General features: G+C 36.5%; 2 protein-coding genes across 5 annotated transcripts in view; one reads left to right on the top strand and one right to left on the bottom strand.

Moving 5' to 3' along the window:
- Positions 1–19,611, bottom strand: part of LOC149785901 (transmembrane protein 138-like) — a 33,929-nt gene extending 14,318 nt beyond the window's left edge. The window contains exons 1-2 of one of the 3 annotated variants that reach the window (XM_089976113.1): positions 19,532–19,611; positions 6,510–6,734 (exon numbers count right to left, since the gene is read on the bottom strand). In XM_089976113.1, the coding sequence (XP_089832239.1) occupies positions 6,510–6,634 (125 nt within the window). In that variant the 5' untranslated portion in view covers positions 6,635–6,734; positions 19,532–19,611. The other 2 variants (XM_089976112.1, XM_089976114.1) reach the window with 2 other exon arrangements.
- A 188-nt stretch (positions 19,612–19,799) lies between these two features.
- LOC149785900 (gamma-tubulin complex component 2-like) overlaps positions 19,800–21,753 on the top strand; it is a 109,858-nt gene continuing 107,904 nt past the window's right edge. Inside the window, exon 1 of one of the 2 annotated variants that reach the window (XM_089976110.1) lies at positions 19,800–19,882. The gene's annotated coding sequence lies outside the window, so the exon portion shown is untranslated. Of the gene's footprint in view, positions 19,995–21,753 lie in introns of both variants that reach the window. The other variant, XM_089976109.1, reaches the window with a different exon arrangement.

Raw genomic sequence — 21,753 nt, 5'->3', positions numbered from 1 at the left:
TTGGCATCCCATTATCTAGACAAATCTGGAAATAGGTAACTGTGACACGGACTGAGACGTCTCATTATCTAGATAAATCTGGAAATGGGTAACTGTGACATGGATGGAGACATCATCTCATTATCTAGATAAATCTGGAAATGGGTAACTGTGACATGGATGGAGACATCATCTCATTATCTAGATAAATCTGGAATTGGGTAACTATGACACGGACTGAGACATCTCATAATTTAGATCAATCTGTAAATGGGTAACTGGGACATAGACTGAGACATTTCATTATCTAGATAAATCTGGAAATGGGTAACTGTGACATGGATGGAGACATCATCTCATTATCTAGATAAATCTGGAAATGGGTAACTGTGACATGGATGGAGACATCATCTCATTATCTAGATAAATCTGGAAATGGGTAACTGTGACATGGATGGAGACATCATCTCATTATCTAGATAAATCTGGAATTGGGTAACTGGGACATAGACTGAGACATTTCATTATCTAGATAAATCTGGAAATGGGTAACTGTGACATGGATGGAGACATCATCTCATTATCTAGATAAATCTGGAAATGGGTAACTGTGACATGGATGGAGACATCATCTCATTATCTAGATAAATCTGGAATTGGGTAACTATGACACGGACTGAGACATCTCATTATCTAGATAAATCTGGAAATGGGTAACTGGGACATAGACTGAGACATCTCATTATCCAGATAAATCTGGAAATGGGTAACTGGGACATAGACTGAGACATCTCATTATCTAGATAAATCTGGAAATGGGTAATTGGGACATGGACTGAGACATCTCATTATCTAGATAAATCTGGAAATGGGTAATTGGGACATAGACTGAGACATCTCATTATCTAGATAAATCTGGAAATGGGTAATTGGGACATGGACTGAGACATCTCATTATCTAGATAAATCTGGAAATGGGTAACTGGGACATAGATGGAGACATCATCTCATTATCTAGATCAATCTGTAAATGGGTAACTGAGACATGGATGGAGACATCATCTCATTATCTAGATAAATCTGGAATTGGGTAACTATGACACGGACTGAGACATCTCATTATCTAGATAAATCTGGAAATGGGTAACTGGGACATAGACTGAGACATCTCATTATCCAGATAAATCTGGAAATGGGTAACTGGGACATAGACTGAGACATCTCATTATCTAGATAAATCTGGAAATGGGTAACTGAGACATGGACTGAGACATCTCATTATCTAGATAAATCTGGAAATGGGTAACTGTGACATGGATGGAGACATCATCTCATTATCTAGATAAATCTGGAAATGGGTAACTGTGACATGGATGGAGACATCATCTCATTATCTAGATCAATCTGTAAATGGGTAACTGGGACATAGACTGAGACATGTCATTATCTAGATAAATCTGGAAATGGGTAACTGTGACATGGATGGAGACATCATCTCATTATCTAGATAAATCTGAAAATGGGTAACTGTGACATGGATGGAGACATCATCTCATTATCTAGATAAATCTGGAAACGGGTAACTATGAAACAGACTGAGACATCTCATTATCTAGATCAATCTGGAAATGGGTAATTGGGACATGGACTGAGACATCTCATTATCTAGATAAATCTGGAAATGGGTAACTGGGACATGGACAGAGACATCTCATTATCTAGATAAATCTGGAAATGGGTAACTGGGACATGGACTGAGACATCTCATTATCTAGATAAATCTGGAAATGGGTAACTGGGACATGGACTGAGACATCTCATTATCTAGATAAATCTGGAAATGGGTAACTGGGACATGGACTGAGACATATCATTATCTAGATAAATCTGGAAATGGGTAACTGGGACATAGACTGAGACATGTCATTATCTGGATCAATCTGGAAATTGGTAATTGGGACAGGGACTGAGACATCTCATTATCTAGATAATCTGGAAACGGGTAACTGGGACATGGACTGAGACATCTCATTATCTAGATAATCTGGAAATGGGTAACTGGGACATAGACTGAGACATCTCATTATCTAGATAAATCTAGAAATGGGTAACTGGGACACAGACTGAGACATCTCATTATCTAGATAAATCTGGAAATGGGTAACTGGGACATGGACTGTGACATCCCACTGTCTAGATAAATTTTATATATGTTAACTTGGACATGGACTGAGATGTCTCATCATCTAGATAAATTTGGAAATCAGTTACTAAGACATGGACTGAGACATCAAATTATCATACCTTTATTTTTACTTCATGTGTTGCGCAGCATGTAAATAACATTTAATCATTAGCAAAAATGGATAATCAGTATCCTTTATCAATAAGTGCATGTACACTTCCTGTACTTGGATAACACTGTGTCTCTCTCCTATACTCATCTCAAGCAGTAATTACTTTGTATTTCATGATTTGAAACTTGTCAAAATATACATAGGTTTCACTGGTCTTTGATGAAATTGACAAAAGCACCTTGCAAACACAGTACTGTATACATGTACATTAACAACACATTCAATTTGATAAATTGAAACAAAGAAATACCAAGAATATTTACCAAGCAGTACACAGTACTGTATACATAATACATTAACACATTCAATTTGATAAACTGAAACAAAGACCAAGAATATTTACCAAGCAGCACATAGCAAACAGTGAAAATTGCCTGACAATTTATCCCTGGGTACAATAGAACATCTAAAGAGAAATCATTTAATTTGAGGTCACAGATCATATTTAACATGAGAATTTTGATATGACAGATGTAAACTGATTGTTGTTATGATGAATTCACACACATGAGAATCTTGATATGACAAATGTGAACTGATTGTTGTTATGATGAATTCACACAAGCTCTACATATTTATAATAATGAAATCAAATGGAACATACATGCTAGTTCATCAAGTCCTAATTGTTTCTCAAACAATTTTCAATTAAAAGGGGGATTTTGATTAATATGATGTGAAACACATATTCATCACATGGATTATGGAAAATAAAAAAATGACTAACTTACTTATGTTAATTGAAATTATGTGTATTCATTAGGATTTGCATTAGGATTTGCTAAATGGAATACACAAGTTACTGTCAACATCTGCTGACACTTCAGTGAGAGTCGGCTTTTTATGGAGAACACTAGTATGTTTTGCTTTATGGAGGAGAGTGGTATATATTGCTTTATGGAGGACAATGGCATGTATTGCTTTATGCAGGACAATGGCATGTATTGCTTTATGGAGGACAATGGTATGTACTGCTTTATGGAGGACACTGGTATGTATTGCTTTATGGAGGACAATGGTATGTACTGCTTTATGGAGGACAATGGCATGTATTGCTTTATGGAGGACAATGGAATGTATTGCTTTATGGAGGACAATGGCATGTATTGCTTTATGGAGGACACTGGTATGTATTGCTTTATGGAGGACAATGGTATGTACTGCTTTATGGAGGACAATGGCATGTACTGCTTTATGAAGGACAATGGTATGTATTGCTTTATGGAGGACACTGGTATGTACTGCTTTATGGAGGACAATGGCATGTATTGCTTTATGGAGGACACTGGTATGTATTGCTTTATGGAGGACAATGGCATGTATTGCTTTATGGAGGACAATGGTATGTATTGCTTTATGGAGGACACTGGTATGTATTGCTTTATGGAGGACAATGGTATGTACTGCTTTACGGAGGACAATGGCATGTATTGCTTTATGGAGGACAATGGAATGTATTGCTTTATGGAGGACAATGGAATGTATTGCTTTATGGAGGACACTGGTATGTATTGCTTTATGGAGGACAATGGAATGTATTGCTTTATGGAGGACAATGGTATATACTGCTTTATGGAGGACAATGGTATATATTGCTTTATGGAGGACACTGGTATGTGTATTGCTTTATGGAGGACAATGGCATGTATTGCTTTATGGTGGACAATGGAATATATTGCTTTATGGAGGACAATGGAATATATTGCTTTGTGGAGGACAATGGCATGTATTGCTTTATGGAGGACACTGGTATGTACTGCTTTATGGAGGGCAATGGAATGTATTGCTTTATGCAGGACAATGGCATGTATTGCTTTATGGAGGACAATGGTATGTATTGCTTTATGGAGGACAATGGCATGTATTGCTTTATGGAGGACAATGGTATGTACTGCTTTATGGAGGACAATGGCATGTATTGCTTTATGGAGGACAATGGAATGTATTGCTTTATGGAGGACAATGGCATGTATTGCTTTATGGAGGACACTGGTATGTATTGCTTTATGGAGGACAATGGTATGTACTGCTTTATGGAGGACAATGGCATGTACTGCTTTATGGAGGACAATGGTATGTATTGCTTTATGGAGGACACTGGTATGTACTGCTTTATGGAGGACAATGGCATGTATTGCTTTATGGAGGACACTGGTATGTATTGCTTTATGGAGGACAATGGCATGTATTGCTTTATGGAGGACAATGGTATGTATTGCTTTATGGAGGACACTGGTATGTATTGCTTTATGGAGGACAATGGTATGTACTGCTTTACGGAGGACAATGGCATGTATTGCTTTATGGAGGACAATGGAATGTATTGCTTCATGGAGGACAATGGAATGTATTGCTTTATGGAGGACACTGGTATGTATTGCTTTATGGAGGACAATGGAATGTATTGCTTTATGGAGGACAATGGTATATACTGCTTTATGGAGGACAATGGTATATATTGCTTTATGGAGGACACTGGTATGTGTATTGCTTTATGGAGGACAATGGCATGTATTGCTTTATGGCGGACAATGGAATATATTGCTTTATGGAGGACAATGGAATATATTGCTTTGTGGAGGACAATGGCATGTATTGCTTTATGGAGGACACTGGTATGTACTGCTTTATGGAGGGCAATGGAATGTATTGCTTTATGCAGGACAATGGCATGTATTGCTTTATGGAGGACAATGGTATGTATTGCTTTATGGAGGACAATGGCATGTATTGCTTTATGGAGGACAATGGAATGTATTGCTTTATGGAGGACACTGGTATATACTGCTTTATGGAGGATAATGGTATGTATTGCTTTATGGAGGACACTGGCATGTATTGCTTTATGGAGGACACTGGCATGTATTGCTTTATGGAGGACAATGGCATGTATTGCTTTATGGAGGACAATGGTACAATAATCATATATATATATATATATATTTTAATTCTAAAGCATGTTGATTTTCCAATTTTAAACTTCATTTGCATGAAGAATTATCATTTTTAATTGAATAAAACAATTGTCCATGTACAAAAAGCATTAGTACAGAAAATTATAGTTATTATGGAATACAAAATGTGTACAAAATATCAGAAGGAACAAAAATATAATGATTTATAGTATATGACTTATATGTACTGGTACTATAACAAAACAAGCAGATACTCTACATGTGCCACATCATGTAAAGTCTAGTGTACATGTGTCACTGCATGTAAAGTCTAGTGTACATGTGTCACTGCATGTAAAGTCTACTGTACATGTGCCACATCATATTAAGTCTGGTGTACATGCACCACATCATGTAAAGTCTAGTGTACATGTGCCACATCATGTAAAGTCTAGTGTACATGTGCCACATCATGTTAAGTCAAGTGTACATGTACCACATCATGTTAAGTCTGGTGTACATGTGCCACATCATGTAAAGTCTAGTGTACATGTGCCACATCATGTTAAGTCTGGTGTACATGTGCCACATCATGTAAAGTCTAGTGTACATGTGTCACTGCATGTAAAGTCTACTGTACATGTGTCACTGCATGTAAAGTCTACTGTACATGTGCCACATCATATTAAGTCTAGTGTACATGCACCACATCATGTAAAGCCTAGTGTACATGTGTCACATCATGTAAAGTCTAGTGTACAAGTTTCCCATCATGTAAAGTCTTTTGTACATGTGTCACATCATGTACAGTCAAGTATACATGTTTGACATTATGTAATGTCTACTGTACATGTGTCATATCATGTACAGTTTAATGTACATGTATCACATCATGTAAAGTCTTGTGTGGCATGTAAAGACTAGCCATGAATTCATGAACATTAGGTCATCATTTTGACCTGTTTATTTGAACATAATGAAGTCAAGCATAATTCTGGAACTATTGTTAATCAAGATATCTTCATATAAAAAGTAATAACCAAACTACAATGTACACATCATATTAATGGTAATAACCTGTCACTTATTAAGATCCATTATTACTAATGACACTGCAGTCTAAAAATAGCAAGAAAATCCAAATGGCTCTGTGTGAATATCTGTAGTGTTCCACCACATGCACCTTTAACAGACTCTGATGGTGTTAAAAGACGTACCCTTTAATACAGAAAGAAAATCATGTAAATTAAAGTTTGGAAAAAACAATGTGCCTACTCACACAAACAAGACGAGCAAGATGACATTTTCAAACCGAAGCATCTCAATAAAGGAATTCAACACCAGATCCACCAGCAGCAGAAAATACTGCAGGTAAAGAATGGGACGGTAACGTTCCACCAGCATTTTGATGGCCACAAAACTGTAATCCTATGATCCTGGACAAGAAGCTGCGTTCAGTGGGATTTGAAATTACTACCCAGAACCCTTCATTACCACTGTTTCCCTGAAAAAGAAAAGGACTGTTGATATTCAGTATTATAAAAATGCCACTCATAAAATTAATTAATTCCTGTGAATTTCAGAAAAATTGTTGTTGTTGTTGTAGGGTATAAATGGTGGAGGAAGAACCCAGGAAACCCCCGGAAAGAACCACCGACCCACGAGAAGCTACTGGCAAGCTTTCTCAAATAACCACACTAACCGAATCCAAGACTCAATAGAAGTTGCAATAAGCAGGTGGAAATTCTTAAACAGTCAATGACAACAGTAACAACTGCAAAACTGACTACTGAATCACCAATTGACTGATAAATCACCAAATGACTTGAATCACCAAGTGACTGATAAATCACCAAATGACTGTTGAATTACCAAGTGACTAATGAATCACCAAGTGACTGATAAATCACCAAATGACTGTTGAATCACCAAGTGACTGATAAATCGCCAAATGATGTGAATCACAAAGTGACTAATGAATCACCAAGTGACTGATAAATCACCAAGTGACTAATGAATCACCAAGTGACTAATGAATCACCAAGTGACTGATGAATCACCAAGTGATTGATGAATCACCAAGTAAGGCATAGCCATACTAACTTCCAGGGTGGCATTAGGCTTCACCAATGTAGCAAACTGTGAAAAATAAATGAACTTATTGGTGACAAAATATACCATATGGGGATTATTTTGGTGGCAACATTCTTTGACTGTTTAAATTTGTATATACTGTACAGTCTTGGGTTTCGGGGTCAAGCAATTCAAAGGCACCATGAAAGGAAGTCACAAACTTGGATATGAAATACACTGGGAGCTATCTATTGTTACATATACAAATCGATTGTTCATATTGACAAACATGTCTTAACAGCACGTTTTTACATCATAATCCGATTATGCAAATACCTGGCTTGGGTACTGTAAGATCTGATATTCTCAAGTAGTCATGCTAACAGATTAGCTACAGTTGATTAACCTCCAAATACAGGAACAGGAATGGCTGCAATTGACCAAGTGACTTTTTTTTTAATATACCCAAAAAATAGTTTTGCTAAAACTTCAAAGAACTACCTTTGAAGCAATGATTGTTCTGTATAAATACCAAGCAAATGAAACAAAAATAAAATCAGTTTCAATCAATGCTCTACTACAACTATTTGATGTTACCACCGCAATAACCAACCGGCATTTCTTTGGTCCTTGAAAGTTTGCATTTAGCAGTGACTTCAATAACATAAGCACCCTTCATCAAAGCAAGCTGACTACAATTTTCAATAAAAACAAAGCACCTTTCATCAAAGGAAGTCATACCAAATTTAAATAAAACCAACAAAAGCTTATCAATTGCTTAATTTTCCAAAGTAATTCAAACACTTCTACTGTGTTGTGAAAGTTTCTACTTAGCAGAAACAATGTTTAGGCTTACGAATGCTACCACGGGCAGCACAAAATACAAATTAAATCTAGAATCTTTTGAAACCAAATATATTTGGTCACAAAGATATTTGTTAAACATTTTATTTTGTTCATGTATTTTCATTACCCTATTAACAGCCTCATCCCCTTGGTACCTATGGCAACATGTTAGCAGTCTCCAGCTGACCAAAATCTAGGTCATGTACATGTGGCATGTAAACAACTATAAAGCCAGTGGGATTGATCAAAAGTATACTCCATTTTTTAAAATTTATATAGGAGTTATTCACGCTTTCTAACGTGATATGAATGATATAAATTTTCTAACATGTGATTCATACTCGAAATTAAGGATTTTTCATATACATGTACAGTATTTACGCATTATGGATTCTCCTACACAATTGTAAGTTGTCAATATACAAGCATATTTCAGATTAGTTTTGTCTTCAATTAAGCAGAATTTCAATTGTTTATTTTCTCTCAGTGTAAATCCTACCCACTGATGTCAGGTTACCTCTAACAAATTTCACTGGTATTTGGAATTTGATTTTCATTGCCGCACCCCCACCCCCACCCCCGTCTCTACATCCAATTAAGTTGACAGTATTACCTTGGTAACAGGAATATCAAGATAAAAGGGTAGTACTGTATTATGAAAATGGCAAAAAAATGTAAATTGGCAACAAAGTTATTGAGGTTGGTGATTTTTTGAATTGGACGACAATTTTATTAATGTCAGTGCCATTCCTGAACTTCACTAGCTGAAACAACTTTTACAACACCTGGAATGCTTACTCCAAAGATGATGACTGCTGGGTATGTGTTCAATATGACAATAAAGGGTCTGGCCCCTATTTATTAGAAAATTAGTTAAAAAGCAGTGAAATCATGTTTCAATTCAGGCAGCAAAATACAAATATTTTAACATTGCTACTTTAAAAATGTGACTCAATTATTAGTCAAGTGCCCAAGGAGTCAGCTACTAATCAAGTGTCAAGAAGCAAGCTATTAGTCAAGTGCCAAAGGACTCAGCTATTGGTCAAATGCCAAAGGACTCAGCTATGGTCAAGTGCCAAAGGAGGAATCGAAAAAGCGAGTGAGAAGACACACTGCCTCAACCTGGATGCTTAAAATCAGGGAAAGTAAATGATGCTCACCGTCTCTTGCACAGTGGAGTATATTGGCTATTTTTAATATCTTCTTTTAGATAATAAGAAATGAAAAATAAATAAACAGGAAAAATAATAGAATGAGGTACAAATTATAAAAAGGTAGAAAGACAAGTAAAAAAAATGAGTTTAAGAACAAAACGTATTTGTAGATTTACCTGCATTAAAAAGTTTAAGATCAGTGATAAATATATTACAAAGAATCACAAATATTGTAGACAAGGTCCTGACATCTACCAAGCCACATCCTCACACCATTCATAGCATTCCTGGCCATGGAAACATGCATACACAGAACAAAATTAGTTGTATTTATAACTGAACTCTGCTTTGGGATACTTCTAAGTTAAACTGATTAAAAAAATGTTAAAACTTTCCATTGACCAATAATGACTTGAACTATATTTACAGACAGCATAGAGTATACTTCATTTTTATCCACAATCTTAATTAAAACTCAGTTTTCTTGGGGTTTTTTCTTTTTTAAAAACATATGAATTTCAGATTTAAAAGATCAGTGTTTCTACTGGTTACACAGTATGTACATTGTTTGTTAATTTTAGTCTAAAAGTTACCATAAACCCATTTATTTATATCACCATAAACCTGTTGACCAACATTACCATAAACTGTTCATTAACATTATCATAAACCATTTCATTAACATTATACCATAAACATGTTCATTAACATTACCATAAACCTGTTCATTAACATTACCATAAACCTTTTCATTAACATTATCATAAACCTGTTCAATAACATTATCATAAACCTTTTCATTAACATTATCATAAACCTGTTCATTAACATTACCATAAACATGTTCATTAACATTACCCCACCATTAATACTGGCCACCATGTATAGTCTACTGTGTGCTGAAAAATAACATTAAACCCTACAACAACAACATTAACATTACCATAAACCTGTTCATTAACATTACTATGGGGGCGCTCACCAGTTATTATGTACTTTTGAGAGAGTGAGGTATGTAAGGTGAAGCTGTTTGCATTTAAAACATGCACAATGGACAGAATGGTGGCATACCTCTATGCTACATTAATGTAATGTGGATGATATTTATTTGGATATTGTACTTTTGGAAATTGTACATGATTTTAACACACTGTTAACTAAAATGAATGATCCCTTGTGCTAAAAAAATCAGCCTGAATTTGTCTGAAGTACACTATCCATAGCAGCTATTAAAATAGGGGAAATGAATTTTGCCAGACTAAACAATACCAGCTTCTGAAAGGGCAATGAATTAATTAGCAAATATATAAAATGTAAAAAAAAGTTATCAGCTCTTTTTTATGCAATTTACCTCTGAAGTTCAGGAAGTGAAAATGACCAAGTAGATATAGCACTTTCTTGAAAGGTGCACATCTGGAGTAAGGCCAAGCTGTATACTCTATAACCCATAATACACCCATCAATCATACATTAAAATAAAGGGAATTAAAGGTTCTTTGAATTATACCTAAGATATACAAGGTCTTTTTTAAATAGCCAGTATAACCAGTGAGGAAAGCCGGAGAAATTCTTTTTCTTTAAAATCCTAACCCAATGCAAAATATGAAACTGTAGAGCACCACCTGTTTATAACCTGTTCATTAACATTATCATAAAACCTGTTCATCAACATTACCATAAACCTGTTCATTAACATTGCCATAAACTGTTCATTAACATTACCATAAACCTGTTCATTAACATTGCCATAAACTGTTCATTAACATTACCATAAACCTATTCATTAACATTACCATAAACCTTTCAATTAACATTACTATAAACCTGTTCATTAACATTACCATAAACTGTTCATTAACATTACCATAATTTCTATCAGTATATCCTGACAATATGTAACCATTTTACTGACTTTATCCAAATATTTTATACAAGTTTAATAATTATTATATAATCATATATGCTTTTAAATTTTCACATCACTAACCAATTCTAATAAAAATAAACATTCTTTTTTATCCATTGGATAAATGTAGGCATGAAAGTCTCTTGTTCACATCAGGAATATTGGCAGACTACATCTGCAAGGGTGTGTGTGTGATTTGGATTTTTAACATAGCTTTAACAATTTTTCAGTCATATCGCTACAATGTCTGCAGTGTAGCAGTTTATAGTGATGTCTAGCACTAGGGCATCATGCCACAGACATGTAGCATGATGTCCCACCCAGTCACATTATCCTGACACCAGGCCGACCAGTCCTAACACAAACCTCTTAATGCTGAGCGCCAAGCGAGGCAGCTGTTATTACCATTTTTTAAAGTCTTTGGTATGACTCGGCCGAGGATCGAACCCACGACCTCTTGCATCTGAGGCAGATGCTCTAACCACTAGACCACTGGAGAGGTTCCATCTGCAAGGGCTTGTTGCTGATGTTGTATCACTCCATAAGGTAGCACCCTGAATATTTTGACCGGATAAAATCCTTTGGTGGATGGAGCTTGTGGATTTATCAGTTACAGTTTACAATTGAGTAGATTCTAAAACAATGAGTGTCAATATAATTAGTCCTCTCATCATCAGGTGCCTGACAGCTTTATATCATCTATACTGGACTAGAATTATGCATTTGGAAAACAGATTTCCAATGCTTCCCCTATTCCATCCTGAATACTGATACTGAGCCTAATGAGCGCATTTTAGTATGTGTGCTGGGATAAACAAAAAACCAAATGGAAATTTACAGATTATAACTAAAAATATGCCTGAGAAGGGAACATGAAACACTCCCAGAAATGGGACAAGCAATACGCTGATTCGCTTCCCAAGCATATCCCAAGGGACCATAAGAATTACTCAAAACACTGTCATAGGAGCAATTTATCGATTCTTTAACTGACAGTAAACATAGGTTAAGAATACACGCTCTAAACCCTTGATGAAGCAATTCAGACTGGAGTAGAACTCAAACCCTTGATGAAGCAATTCAGACTGGAGTAGAACTCTAAACCCTTGATGAAGCAATTCAGACTGGAGTAGAACTCAAACCCTTGATGAAGCAATTCAGACTGGAGTAGAACTCTAAACCCTTGATGAAGCAATTCAGACTGGAGTAGAACTCTAAACCCTTGATGAAGCAATTCAGACTGGAGTAGAACTCTAAACCCTTGATGAAGCAATTCAGACTGGAGTAGAACTCTAAACCCTTGATGAAGCAATTCAGACTGGAGTAGAACTCAAAGCCTTTAATAGAACTGAACTTCAGCGAAAGGATTTGGAAAGATATGTATGAAACGTGACAATGTCTGATGCAGGGTTAAGTGATATCCAGGAACTTAAGAGAGAAGTTGTGGAACTCAAGACATTACTAAAGGATTTGAAGGCATAATTTGTAGGGAAAAAAGAAACGAAGGGAAGATCTTGTTACAAGTGCAGAGAAATAGGGCATTTCAAAAGAGACTGTCGAAAAAGTAAGTCCAAACTGTGGGAAAACTAGGGTGTGCCCACTCCAAGAGCCAGGGGTGGGACCGTGATTCCAGGCCTGGGAATATAACTGGACAGGCAACGATGAAAGATGCTGGGATGTACCTTCCAGGATCTGTACAGGAAATGGGTGTCAACTTCTTAATAGACAAAGGTGCAACGGTTACTATGATAGCAAAGGGTGTCTATGAGAGAATGGTGCCGGAATATCAACCTCGGTTACGTGAGGTTACTGGAATGTTCTGTGTGCAGATGGGAAGCCGCTAGGAGTAGTCTATAAGGAAACTTTACCTGGTCGTTCAGAGGGAAATGTCACAAGCATTGCGTTATCATTGCAATGAAGTGTTTGATAGCAGACGGAGTATTAGAATTGGATTTCCTAGAAAAAGTAGGAAGCAAAATTGATTTTGTGAATCAGTTTGACTATTGGGGATGCCATTTCATCATGCGATGTGATTAAATCAAATTCAATGGAATGCACTAGAGTTGTGTTATCTCAGACAACACTGATGCCTGCGAGGCACGAAAAGAACATTCCTTGCATATTACAAACAGAAGGGAATAACCATGCTCTCGGTTCGATCGGGGTTGTGGAACCAGAGGAACTATCGAAAATAAGCAACTTCTAGTAGGAAAAGTACTTATTAGAGCTACATCCGACAATGTCATTCCTCTAGGAGTCATGAACCTTACCAACGAAACAAAAGTTGTCCATCCTGGAACTATTATGGGTCTTTATGTACCAGTGGACGACACTGATGTTGGTGACATTTCTGGAGAATTACTGGCTCAAGTGGAAACCATCCAAATGCCTGAACACCTGAAAAAGTTATCTCAAGAAATGAAAAAGGGTCTTACATTGGCCCAATGCAAGAAAGTTGACCAACTTCTATGTATGTTCTCGGGTTTATTTGCTAAATCAAAAGATGACCTTGGCAGAACCAATCAAATAGGTCACAATATAAATACAGGGAATGCAAGACCAGTAAAACAACCACTACATAGAATTCCGATTCACTCAAGAGATGAAATTGAAGACCATGTTGAGAGCATGTTAACTCAAGGCATTACAGAGCCGTCATTAAGCCACTGGGCTTCGCCCAGAGTGCTGGTACATAAGAAGGATGGAACGACTCATTTTTTTTGTGTCGACTATAAAGCAGTCAATCTAATGACTGTGAAGGACACATAGCCTCTACCACGAATAGATGACTCATTGGATCGACTTTCAGGTGTATTGTGGTTTTTTACCCTTAATTTATTGAGTGAATATTGGCAAGTAGAAATGGAAGAGCAAGGTAAACACAAAACAGGTTTTATAACACTAAATGGATTATAACAGTTTTGTGTAATGCCTTTCGGATTATGCAGTTCAGGTTCCACCTTCAAAAGGTTGATGGAGACTATTTTAGCAGGTTTACATGGAAAATGTGTCTGATATATCTGGATGACATAATTATTTTTGGTAAAACTTTTGACAAGGAGCTAAGCCATCTACAGCAAGTTTTCCCTCAATTGCAACAGGCAGGCCTTAAACTTAAACCCTCCAAGTGTCACGAAGTGGCATTCTTAGGGCATATCATGTCTGAAGAGGGAATTAAAACCAACCCTAAAATGATCGAGGCAGTGAAATTTTGGACTACACCAACGAATGTGAAGGAGCTTCCTGGGGCTTTGTTCCTACTATAGGAGATTCATAAAAGACTTTTTGTCAATCGCTAGTTGTTTACATAAACTGACAGAGTCAGGAAGGGTGTTTATATGGATTAAGGAGTGCAGAGAAGCATTTAAAATGCTAAAAGCTAGGTTAACAACAGCGCCAATACTCACATACCCTGACATTTCAAACAATTCATTTTGGATACTGATGCTAGTGAAAATGGAATTGGTGCAGTAATTTCCCAGGTTCACGAAGGTCGCAAAAAAGTCGTGGCATATGGAAGTAGGACAGTGTCAAAATCAGAGCGATCCTATTGTGTGACACGGAAAGAATTACTTGCTATAGTATACTTTGTGAAACAGTTCAAGCCATACTTGTATGGGAACGATTTCTCATTCGGACTGATCACAGTGCATTGCATTGGCTCATGACACTGAAGGACAAAGAAGGTCAACTGGCCAGATGGCGTGAGATGCTGGCTAAATATGACTTTGTAATCCTATATCGACCAGGTTTGCTTCATAGAAATGTGGATGCATTATCAAGAAGGCCATGCTGACAATGTGGGAGATAAATGAACGCTGAAAACATTGGAAATAATGATGAGAAAAACGCACTACAAAACAGTTGCATTGAGTACGTTATGTTCCAAAAATCATAATAACAGTACCTATATAGCGGAAGATATGGTATCAAAGCTGTTGGAATCGCAGCACGGTGATAATGACCTATCCATAGTTAGACAGTGGGTGACTGGTGGCATAAGACCGTGCTGGAATGAAGTATCAGACCAAAGCAATGAAGTTTATGGGCTCAATGGGATCAGCTAGAGTTTCACAATGGAATATTGTGCTGGATGTACCAAACGTGTGATGGTAAAGCAGGACGTCATCAAGCTATTGTCCCCTATGAACTCAGGAAAAGTGTATTGAAATGTTCTCATGATAGTAAAACTGGAGGCCACCTTGGGATTTCCAGTATCCTTTATAAAATCTGGCAAGGATATTATAGGGTTGGACTACAGCATCATATTAGGGACTGGTGTAGTACATGTGAAGTATGTGCAAGAAACAAGTCCCCAAGCAAGAACAGAAGAGCCCAATGCAACTCTGCAAACCAGGAAGTCAAATGGATAGAATAGCATTGGATATTATGGAACCGTTGCCAGAAACTTCACTTGGGAATAAATATATTCTGGTAATTTGGGACTATTATACTAAATGGACAGAGGCATTTGCACTGCCTAATCAGGATGCCATAGCCATAGCTAGTGTACTTATTAAAGAGATAATCTGCAGATTTGGCATGCCCCACCAAATTCATTTGGATAAAGGGACACAATTCGAATCTGAAATTTTTCAATAAATGTGCAGATTATTGGGTATCAAAAAAACAAGTACAACTGCTTACCACCCATACAGCGATGGAATGGTTGAAAGGTTCAAAAGAACGCTCACTGTGACGCTTTCTGCACATGTGAATGAACATCAGGATAACTGGGATGAACACTTGCCATATATTTAACAATGGTGTATCAAGCAGCTGTCCAAGAGTCTAAAAATTTCACTCCAAACTTCTTGATGCTTGGTAGGGAAGTGACCGTACCACTCGATATTCAATTTGGATGGCCACCAGATGCATATTCTCAAAATACCTGAATGAAAACCTTTTGGAAACAATGTGTTTAGCTCACCAATTTGCAAGGAACCACCTTAACCAAAGTATGTTACGCCAGAAGAGATTCTACAACAGTCGACTGAAATGGGAACAGTTCAAACTACACCTCTCCCTTGATAACTCACGCACAACGGGGTCCACAAACAGAGACCGCACTATAAGTGAGGGTGCGAGTTATCGAGGGACCTCCAAAAAATGAAAAAATCCACTTATACATCGAAAAAAGTGTGAGGGGATAGGGAACTGGGCTGTTTAATGACTGAATCCTCCTTTTACAATCACGTCAATAATAAGTGCTAATAATGCGCTTTTTCTAATGAAGCTGATCGTTATTCTGTATAAATAACATTTATTTTCAAAGTTTCCAACATGTGAAAGATCGTTCCAACTGGTTTCAACACCCATCACGTGTACGTGAAAACGTGTATTACGTCACTGCTTTTTGTGTGTTGATTAGTCTGGTTCCCGTAGGGGAATTAAATAGTATACTAGCAAGTCAGGAGTCAAAGGAGCTGGAAACTAGACTCGGTTGATATACCACCAAACAAGATTCCTTTTTTAAAAAACTAGCTACATTTGTTTCGTGAGACAATTGCCTACGTTGAAACTCAAATTTTTATTGTTCAGTTAGTACAATATTGATGTCATGATTTCACTGAAAGAAAGAATGAAACTTCTTATCATCCTTAAGGATATCTCTAAGTGCCAGTTCAGAAATTCTTTGAAAATCGCTTGCCCACAATGGTCCGTATCCGTGAAACCAAGCTCTTTATTTTAGTATTCGTTTCGCTTGGTTGCCTTGCTATCTTTGATCACAGTTATGAAAGAGTTGGTTAATTTAAGGTAGTTTATGTAACATACACAATAAAAATCTATAACAGTGTTGGACTGATCAAATTAAGTAAGTTCATCCTACATACGACCATGGCCGCTAGATTTTAAGTATGTAGGATTTGCGCGCCTTTAAACTTTTTTTTTATATTCCACCTCCTTCATTTGATTCAAAAGACATAATTAATGTGATAATAGAAAGGAGACCAGCTTTCAATTCAGTGCAACAACACAACAAATACTTCCGCAAGTCAGTTATCAAAATACGGTCGGCACTTAATTAGGTTCTCAGAGAAACGCTTGCTGACATAGCTGTTATGGTAGATTTACATATTTTACATTTAAATACACATTGCATTTATGCTGATTACGCTTAAGAGGAACTAAATAACAGAAATTAAAACACAAATTTCATTTAATAAAAATTGTTTAATTGGCATTTAAATATTAATGTACTGCCTAGACTAGACTTAAATGACAGTTTCATTGATCGAAATTTCCTTGAATATCTTTAATTATGTACTGAAATGTCGTTTGGGAAATAAAATGTAACCAATTATATGACTTCTTATTAGAAGTTGATAATTTCAAAATGTTGATTAAAGTTTCCAGGTCATATCTACCGTTTTTTACCATAAAGTGAGCGATATATCAACGTTTCAGTTACCAATTTTGATCACGATTTTTTTTCCATTTCAAGAAATAGGGATAAAATTTTTTGTTGTATTTTCTGGTTTTAAAGAAATGGGATCCATGCCTGACCTAGCGTTATAAGCGGATTCGCGAGTTATCAGGGGATGAGTTATTGAGGGAGTGGTGTAGGTGATTTGGTTTGAGTTTACACTCCACAAAGGAAAACAGGACTGTCAGGCAAATTGCAGTCTTGGTGGAAAGGACCATTTCAAGTTGTTAAACAACTCAGTGATGTGACATACAGCACAAAGTGTAGATATAGGGGCAAACTGCAAGTGATTCACATGGACAGAATTAAATCCTGTCAAGTCCAAGATAACAACGATAATGGGGATATGCATCAAAGTGATGATGATATCGATGAGCATGATGATGCTAGCTACAATAATCACGATGATCCATCCAGAATTAAGGATCTGCCTTGGCCATACCCTATGGAAAGTACCGCCTCCGAACACCTGTTACCAATGACCCAGAGTGGATGCCAAAGGCAATGCCTGAGCTGGTGGAAAGAATATACGTTTTAGAGAAACTTTAATTCCAAAATTTGTATGAGACACTATAAACTTCAACTGTGAAAATTTAAAAAGTAAAAGGTGCTAAAAGCAAAAACCATTAAGCTAAAATAGGACTTATCTGAAATACTTGGCTGGATGTACAGTGTGTGACTATGCATTTAAAACTTTTGAATTATATGAAACAGCTTGCTTATGCTAAAAAAAACTTTAATCGCAATGATTTTTCTTTTATAATATCTAGTGATATTGAATATATTTTGAAGCTTTAAAAAAATCTAAATACATTGCAGTTTTAGTGCGAGGACAAACTTATTTGGAGGCATGGGTAATTTGAAGCAAAGTATCTTTGCCAACTTTGTAAATAGTTCCCAAAGCTAGCCTGTTAAGTGATAGATATCACACTAGGTCAGTGTTTGTCTGATGGCGCCATAAAATGGAGAAACAATCTGATAAGGACAGAGGCTGGCTGGTGCATGTTCTTTATGCAGTGACATTGTTATAGGCTATAGACTGGTTGGTTGGTTGGTTGAATTAATGTGGTTTTCGTACTGTTGTACATGTACGTGTACCATGGGTTTATGGCTTCACAGCAGCCTGATAATGTATCCCAGGCATTTATGTGCACAAAGTGCACTGGTTATTTGCCTCAGCTGTGATTCCAAGTTGGACCCTAACAGTCTGAATGGAGGGCCTACGTGAATGGGACTGGACACTAATGTTTTTAAATGTTATGTAAATGAACATCAGGATAACTGGGATGAACACTTGCCATATTTAACAATGGCATATCGTGCAGCTGTCCAAGAGTCTACAAATTTCACTCTAAACTTCTTGATGCTTGGTAGTGGAGTAACCGTTCCACTCGATATTCAATTTGGCTCTAGATATGAGGTTAATGACCTTGTGATCTTGGAAAAGATTGTAATATGTCACTGTCAGGAAAAGTTATAGGGAGGATAGAAAAATCTGAGAAAATCTAGACGTTAGATCAGTATAAGAGAGTCCACTGTAAGATCTAGACCGGGTTGCATGCTACAGTACCCAGAGGAAACCGCCGTGCAATACGAAAGCGGACTCTTCAGACATATTACCTCTGCGCTGTTTCCAAGGCACGAACCAGGGAAACCAAAGCCTGCGGCCTAACACAGTTCGCGCTTCAATGAGTCACTGATTTGGCACTTATAACAACTTGGCCACCAAGGACCACCTTTGAAAACATTAAGTCGATTTACCCCTCCCACCTCTTCATACACTGCCACAAAAAAATAAGTAATCTCTACGTAGAATAAAATGTATAGCTATCAAAGGCTTATCCTACCTTAAAAATATAAGTTTATGTTTTACAAAAAGTGATATTCATTGCTACCAAAGTCCACTCTTTTGCCCGAAAAATTAATTTCGCGTCAGTAACCTGCTCAAAACATATCACGACTGTTTACAGTAGCTACTGTTGAAATCCCAGAATGTCTCGTCTCGTTGAGCATGTGCTCAGTTTGAAAACTTAATGAAAACCCAATATTCGGAATATAAATGCAACCGTTTTAAATACAAAGCATATATTTTCACCAAAATTCTTCGTAAAATAATACAGTCAAATATAACTTTTAGTAAAGTTGAAGATCACGCGATAGTGTGATGTAGATCTATTATGGTGGCAACGTTTAGCGGGAATACAAATATAAAACATGAATGTGATTCCTCATTCGATACATAATTAGTACGTTTTCGTCTGAATTTATGAAGATTTGGAATTATTAATAAGTTTAATTAATTTACTTGGAAAATCACTGATTAAATCAGCAATCCTTAAGGGGTAATTGAACAAAAAGGTAAATACAAGGTTCGGTTACTATTGTCGCCTAATTTCGACGGCAACCTATTTTCGCTATGCAGCTGCATAATACTTGAAAGGGTGTTATATAAGTAGAAATTGAAACTAAAGAAAGCTGGCAGATATCACCCGAACCTTTTGAAGCTCACAGTGGTCGTTTTAGTAGTAATGTCAAAGGCATTGCACGGATGAATTTGACATCTGGCTTGAAAGGATCAAGATCAAAAGTAGTCCTACAACGTAAGACACCTCACCCAATATTTTTGTTCTGGGGGGTGATGGGTCTTACTGCCTAGCTAACGGCACTGTGTAGCGTGTGTTGATGTCGACTAACTGTAACGAAAGTTCAGTTTTCAGGAATATCGCACACAACTGGCAACCAATAACGACGCTTTTCTACAAAGTAAAGTTATAATGTTTTTGTCATATTTTACTTATCCTGATGACTTTTCTCTAATAAATTAAAATTCTCACAAAAGAAATGGACCTGTTTTCAAGTTTCATTGGCCTACATTTCAATTGGCTGGAAAGCGATGAAAGTCAGGAATGCCCAAATCGGGTTAAATTTAAATATTATTCTTTAACGAAATGAATAAAAATACATTATGCCTATTGGAACTGTAAGCAATGTTAGTTCAAGAAACATATCCACGACATGAACCTACTTAAACATCCTTCGGCATACCTCGACTACCGTTGCATTGCAACAATGGAACATGTATGTCAATGGAACATGAAAATGAGTCCATTTACTAGTGTCATATTTTTATTCCGCCAGGATAAAGACAGCACAGTAAGTATATTATTTATGCATAAATTAGTGGAAGAGTGTCAGTATAGGCTTCCAGGTGTGTGAGATATTCCAGAAACTTTGACTACTCATTCCAATGTCACCTGACATCAGAACACACTATACAAGGCCGTTATTTGGGTAGCAAGACATAGCACTAAAACAAAAACATGTGCTGTGTCTTACATTGTGGGACTAGATAAAAACTAGTCCTACATGTAAGACCTCGATGCTGATATTTATGTTGTGTGTGTCAGAGTCGTACTGTCTAACTAACAGCGATCTCGCATGTTTTGATGTTGACTAACATCGTAACGAAAGTCAAATTTTCAGGAATATCTCACAACTGTCAAGTAAAATAATGATGCTTTTCTACAAAGTAAAGTCATAATGTTTTAGTCAGACTTTACTTACTCTGATGTCTTTTCTCTAATCAAATTCTCACAAAAGAAATGGACTTATTTTCAAGTTTCGTTGGCCTACATTTCATTTGGCTGGAAAGTGATGAAAGCTGGGAATGCCGAAATAGGCTTATGTTGAAATATTATTCTTTAATGAAATGAATAAAAAATATATTATGCCTTGTGGATCTGTAAGCAATGTTTTGTTTCATTCAAGAAAAATATCTCCCACATGATGCTTTTCTACAAAGTAAAGTCATAATGTTTTAGTCAGACTTTACTTACTCTGATGTCTTTTCTCTAATCAAATTCTCACAAAAGAAATGGACTTATTTTCAAGTTTCGTTGGCCTACATTTCATTTGGCTGGAAAGTGATGAAAGCTGGGAATGCCGAAATAGGCTTATGTTGAAATATTATTCTTTAATGAAATGAATAAAAAATATATTATGCCTTGTGGATCTGTAAGCAATGTTTTGTTTCATTCAAGAAAAATATCTCCCACATGAACCTATTTGAACATACTTCTGCATACCTCGACTACTGTCGCATTTCAGCAAATTCAAA

The sequence above is a fragment of the Sinohyriopsis cumingii genome, chromosome 12 (genome assembly GCF_028554795.1).
Source record: "Sinohyriopsis cumingii isolate HCF-2022 chromosome 12, ASM2855479v2, whole genome shotgun sequence".
NCBI lineage: Eukaryota > Metazoa > Mollusca > Bivalvia > Unionida > Unionidae > Sinohyriopsis > Sinohyriopsis cumingii.
This window is presented reverse-complemented; position numbering and strand designations above follow the sequence as displayed.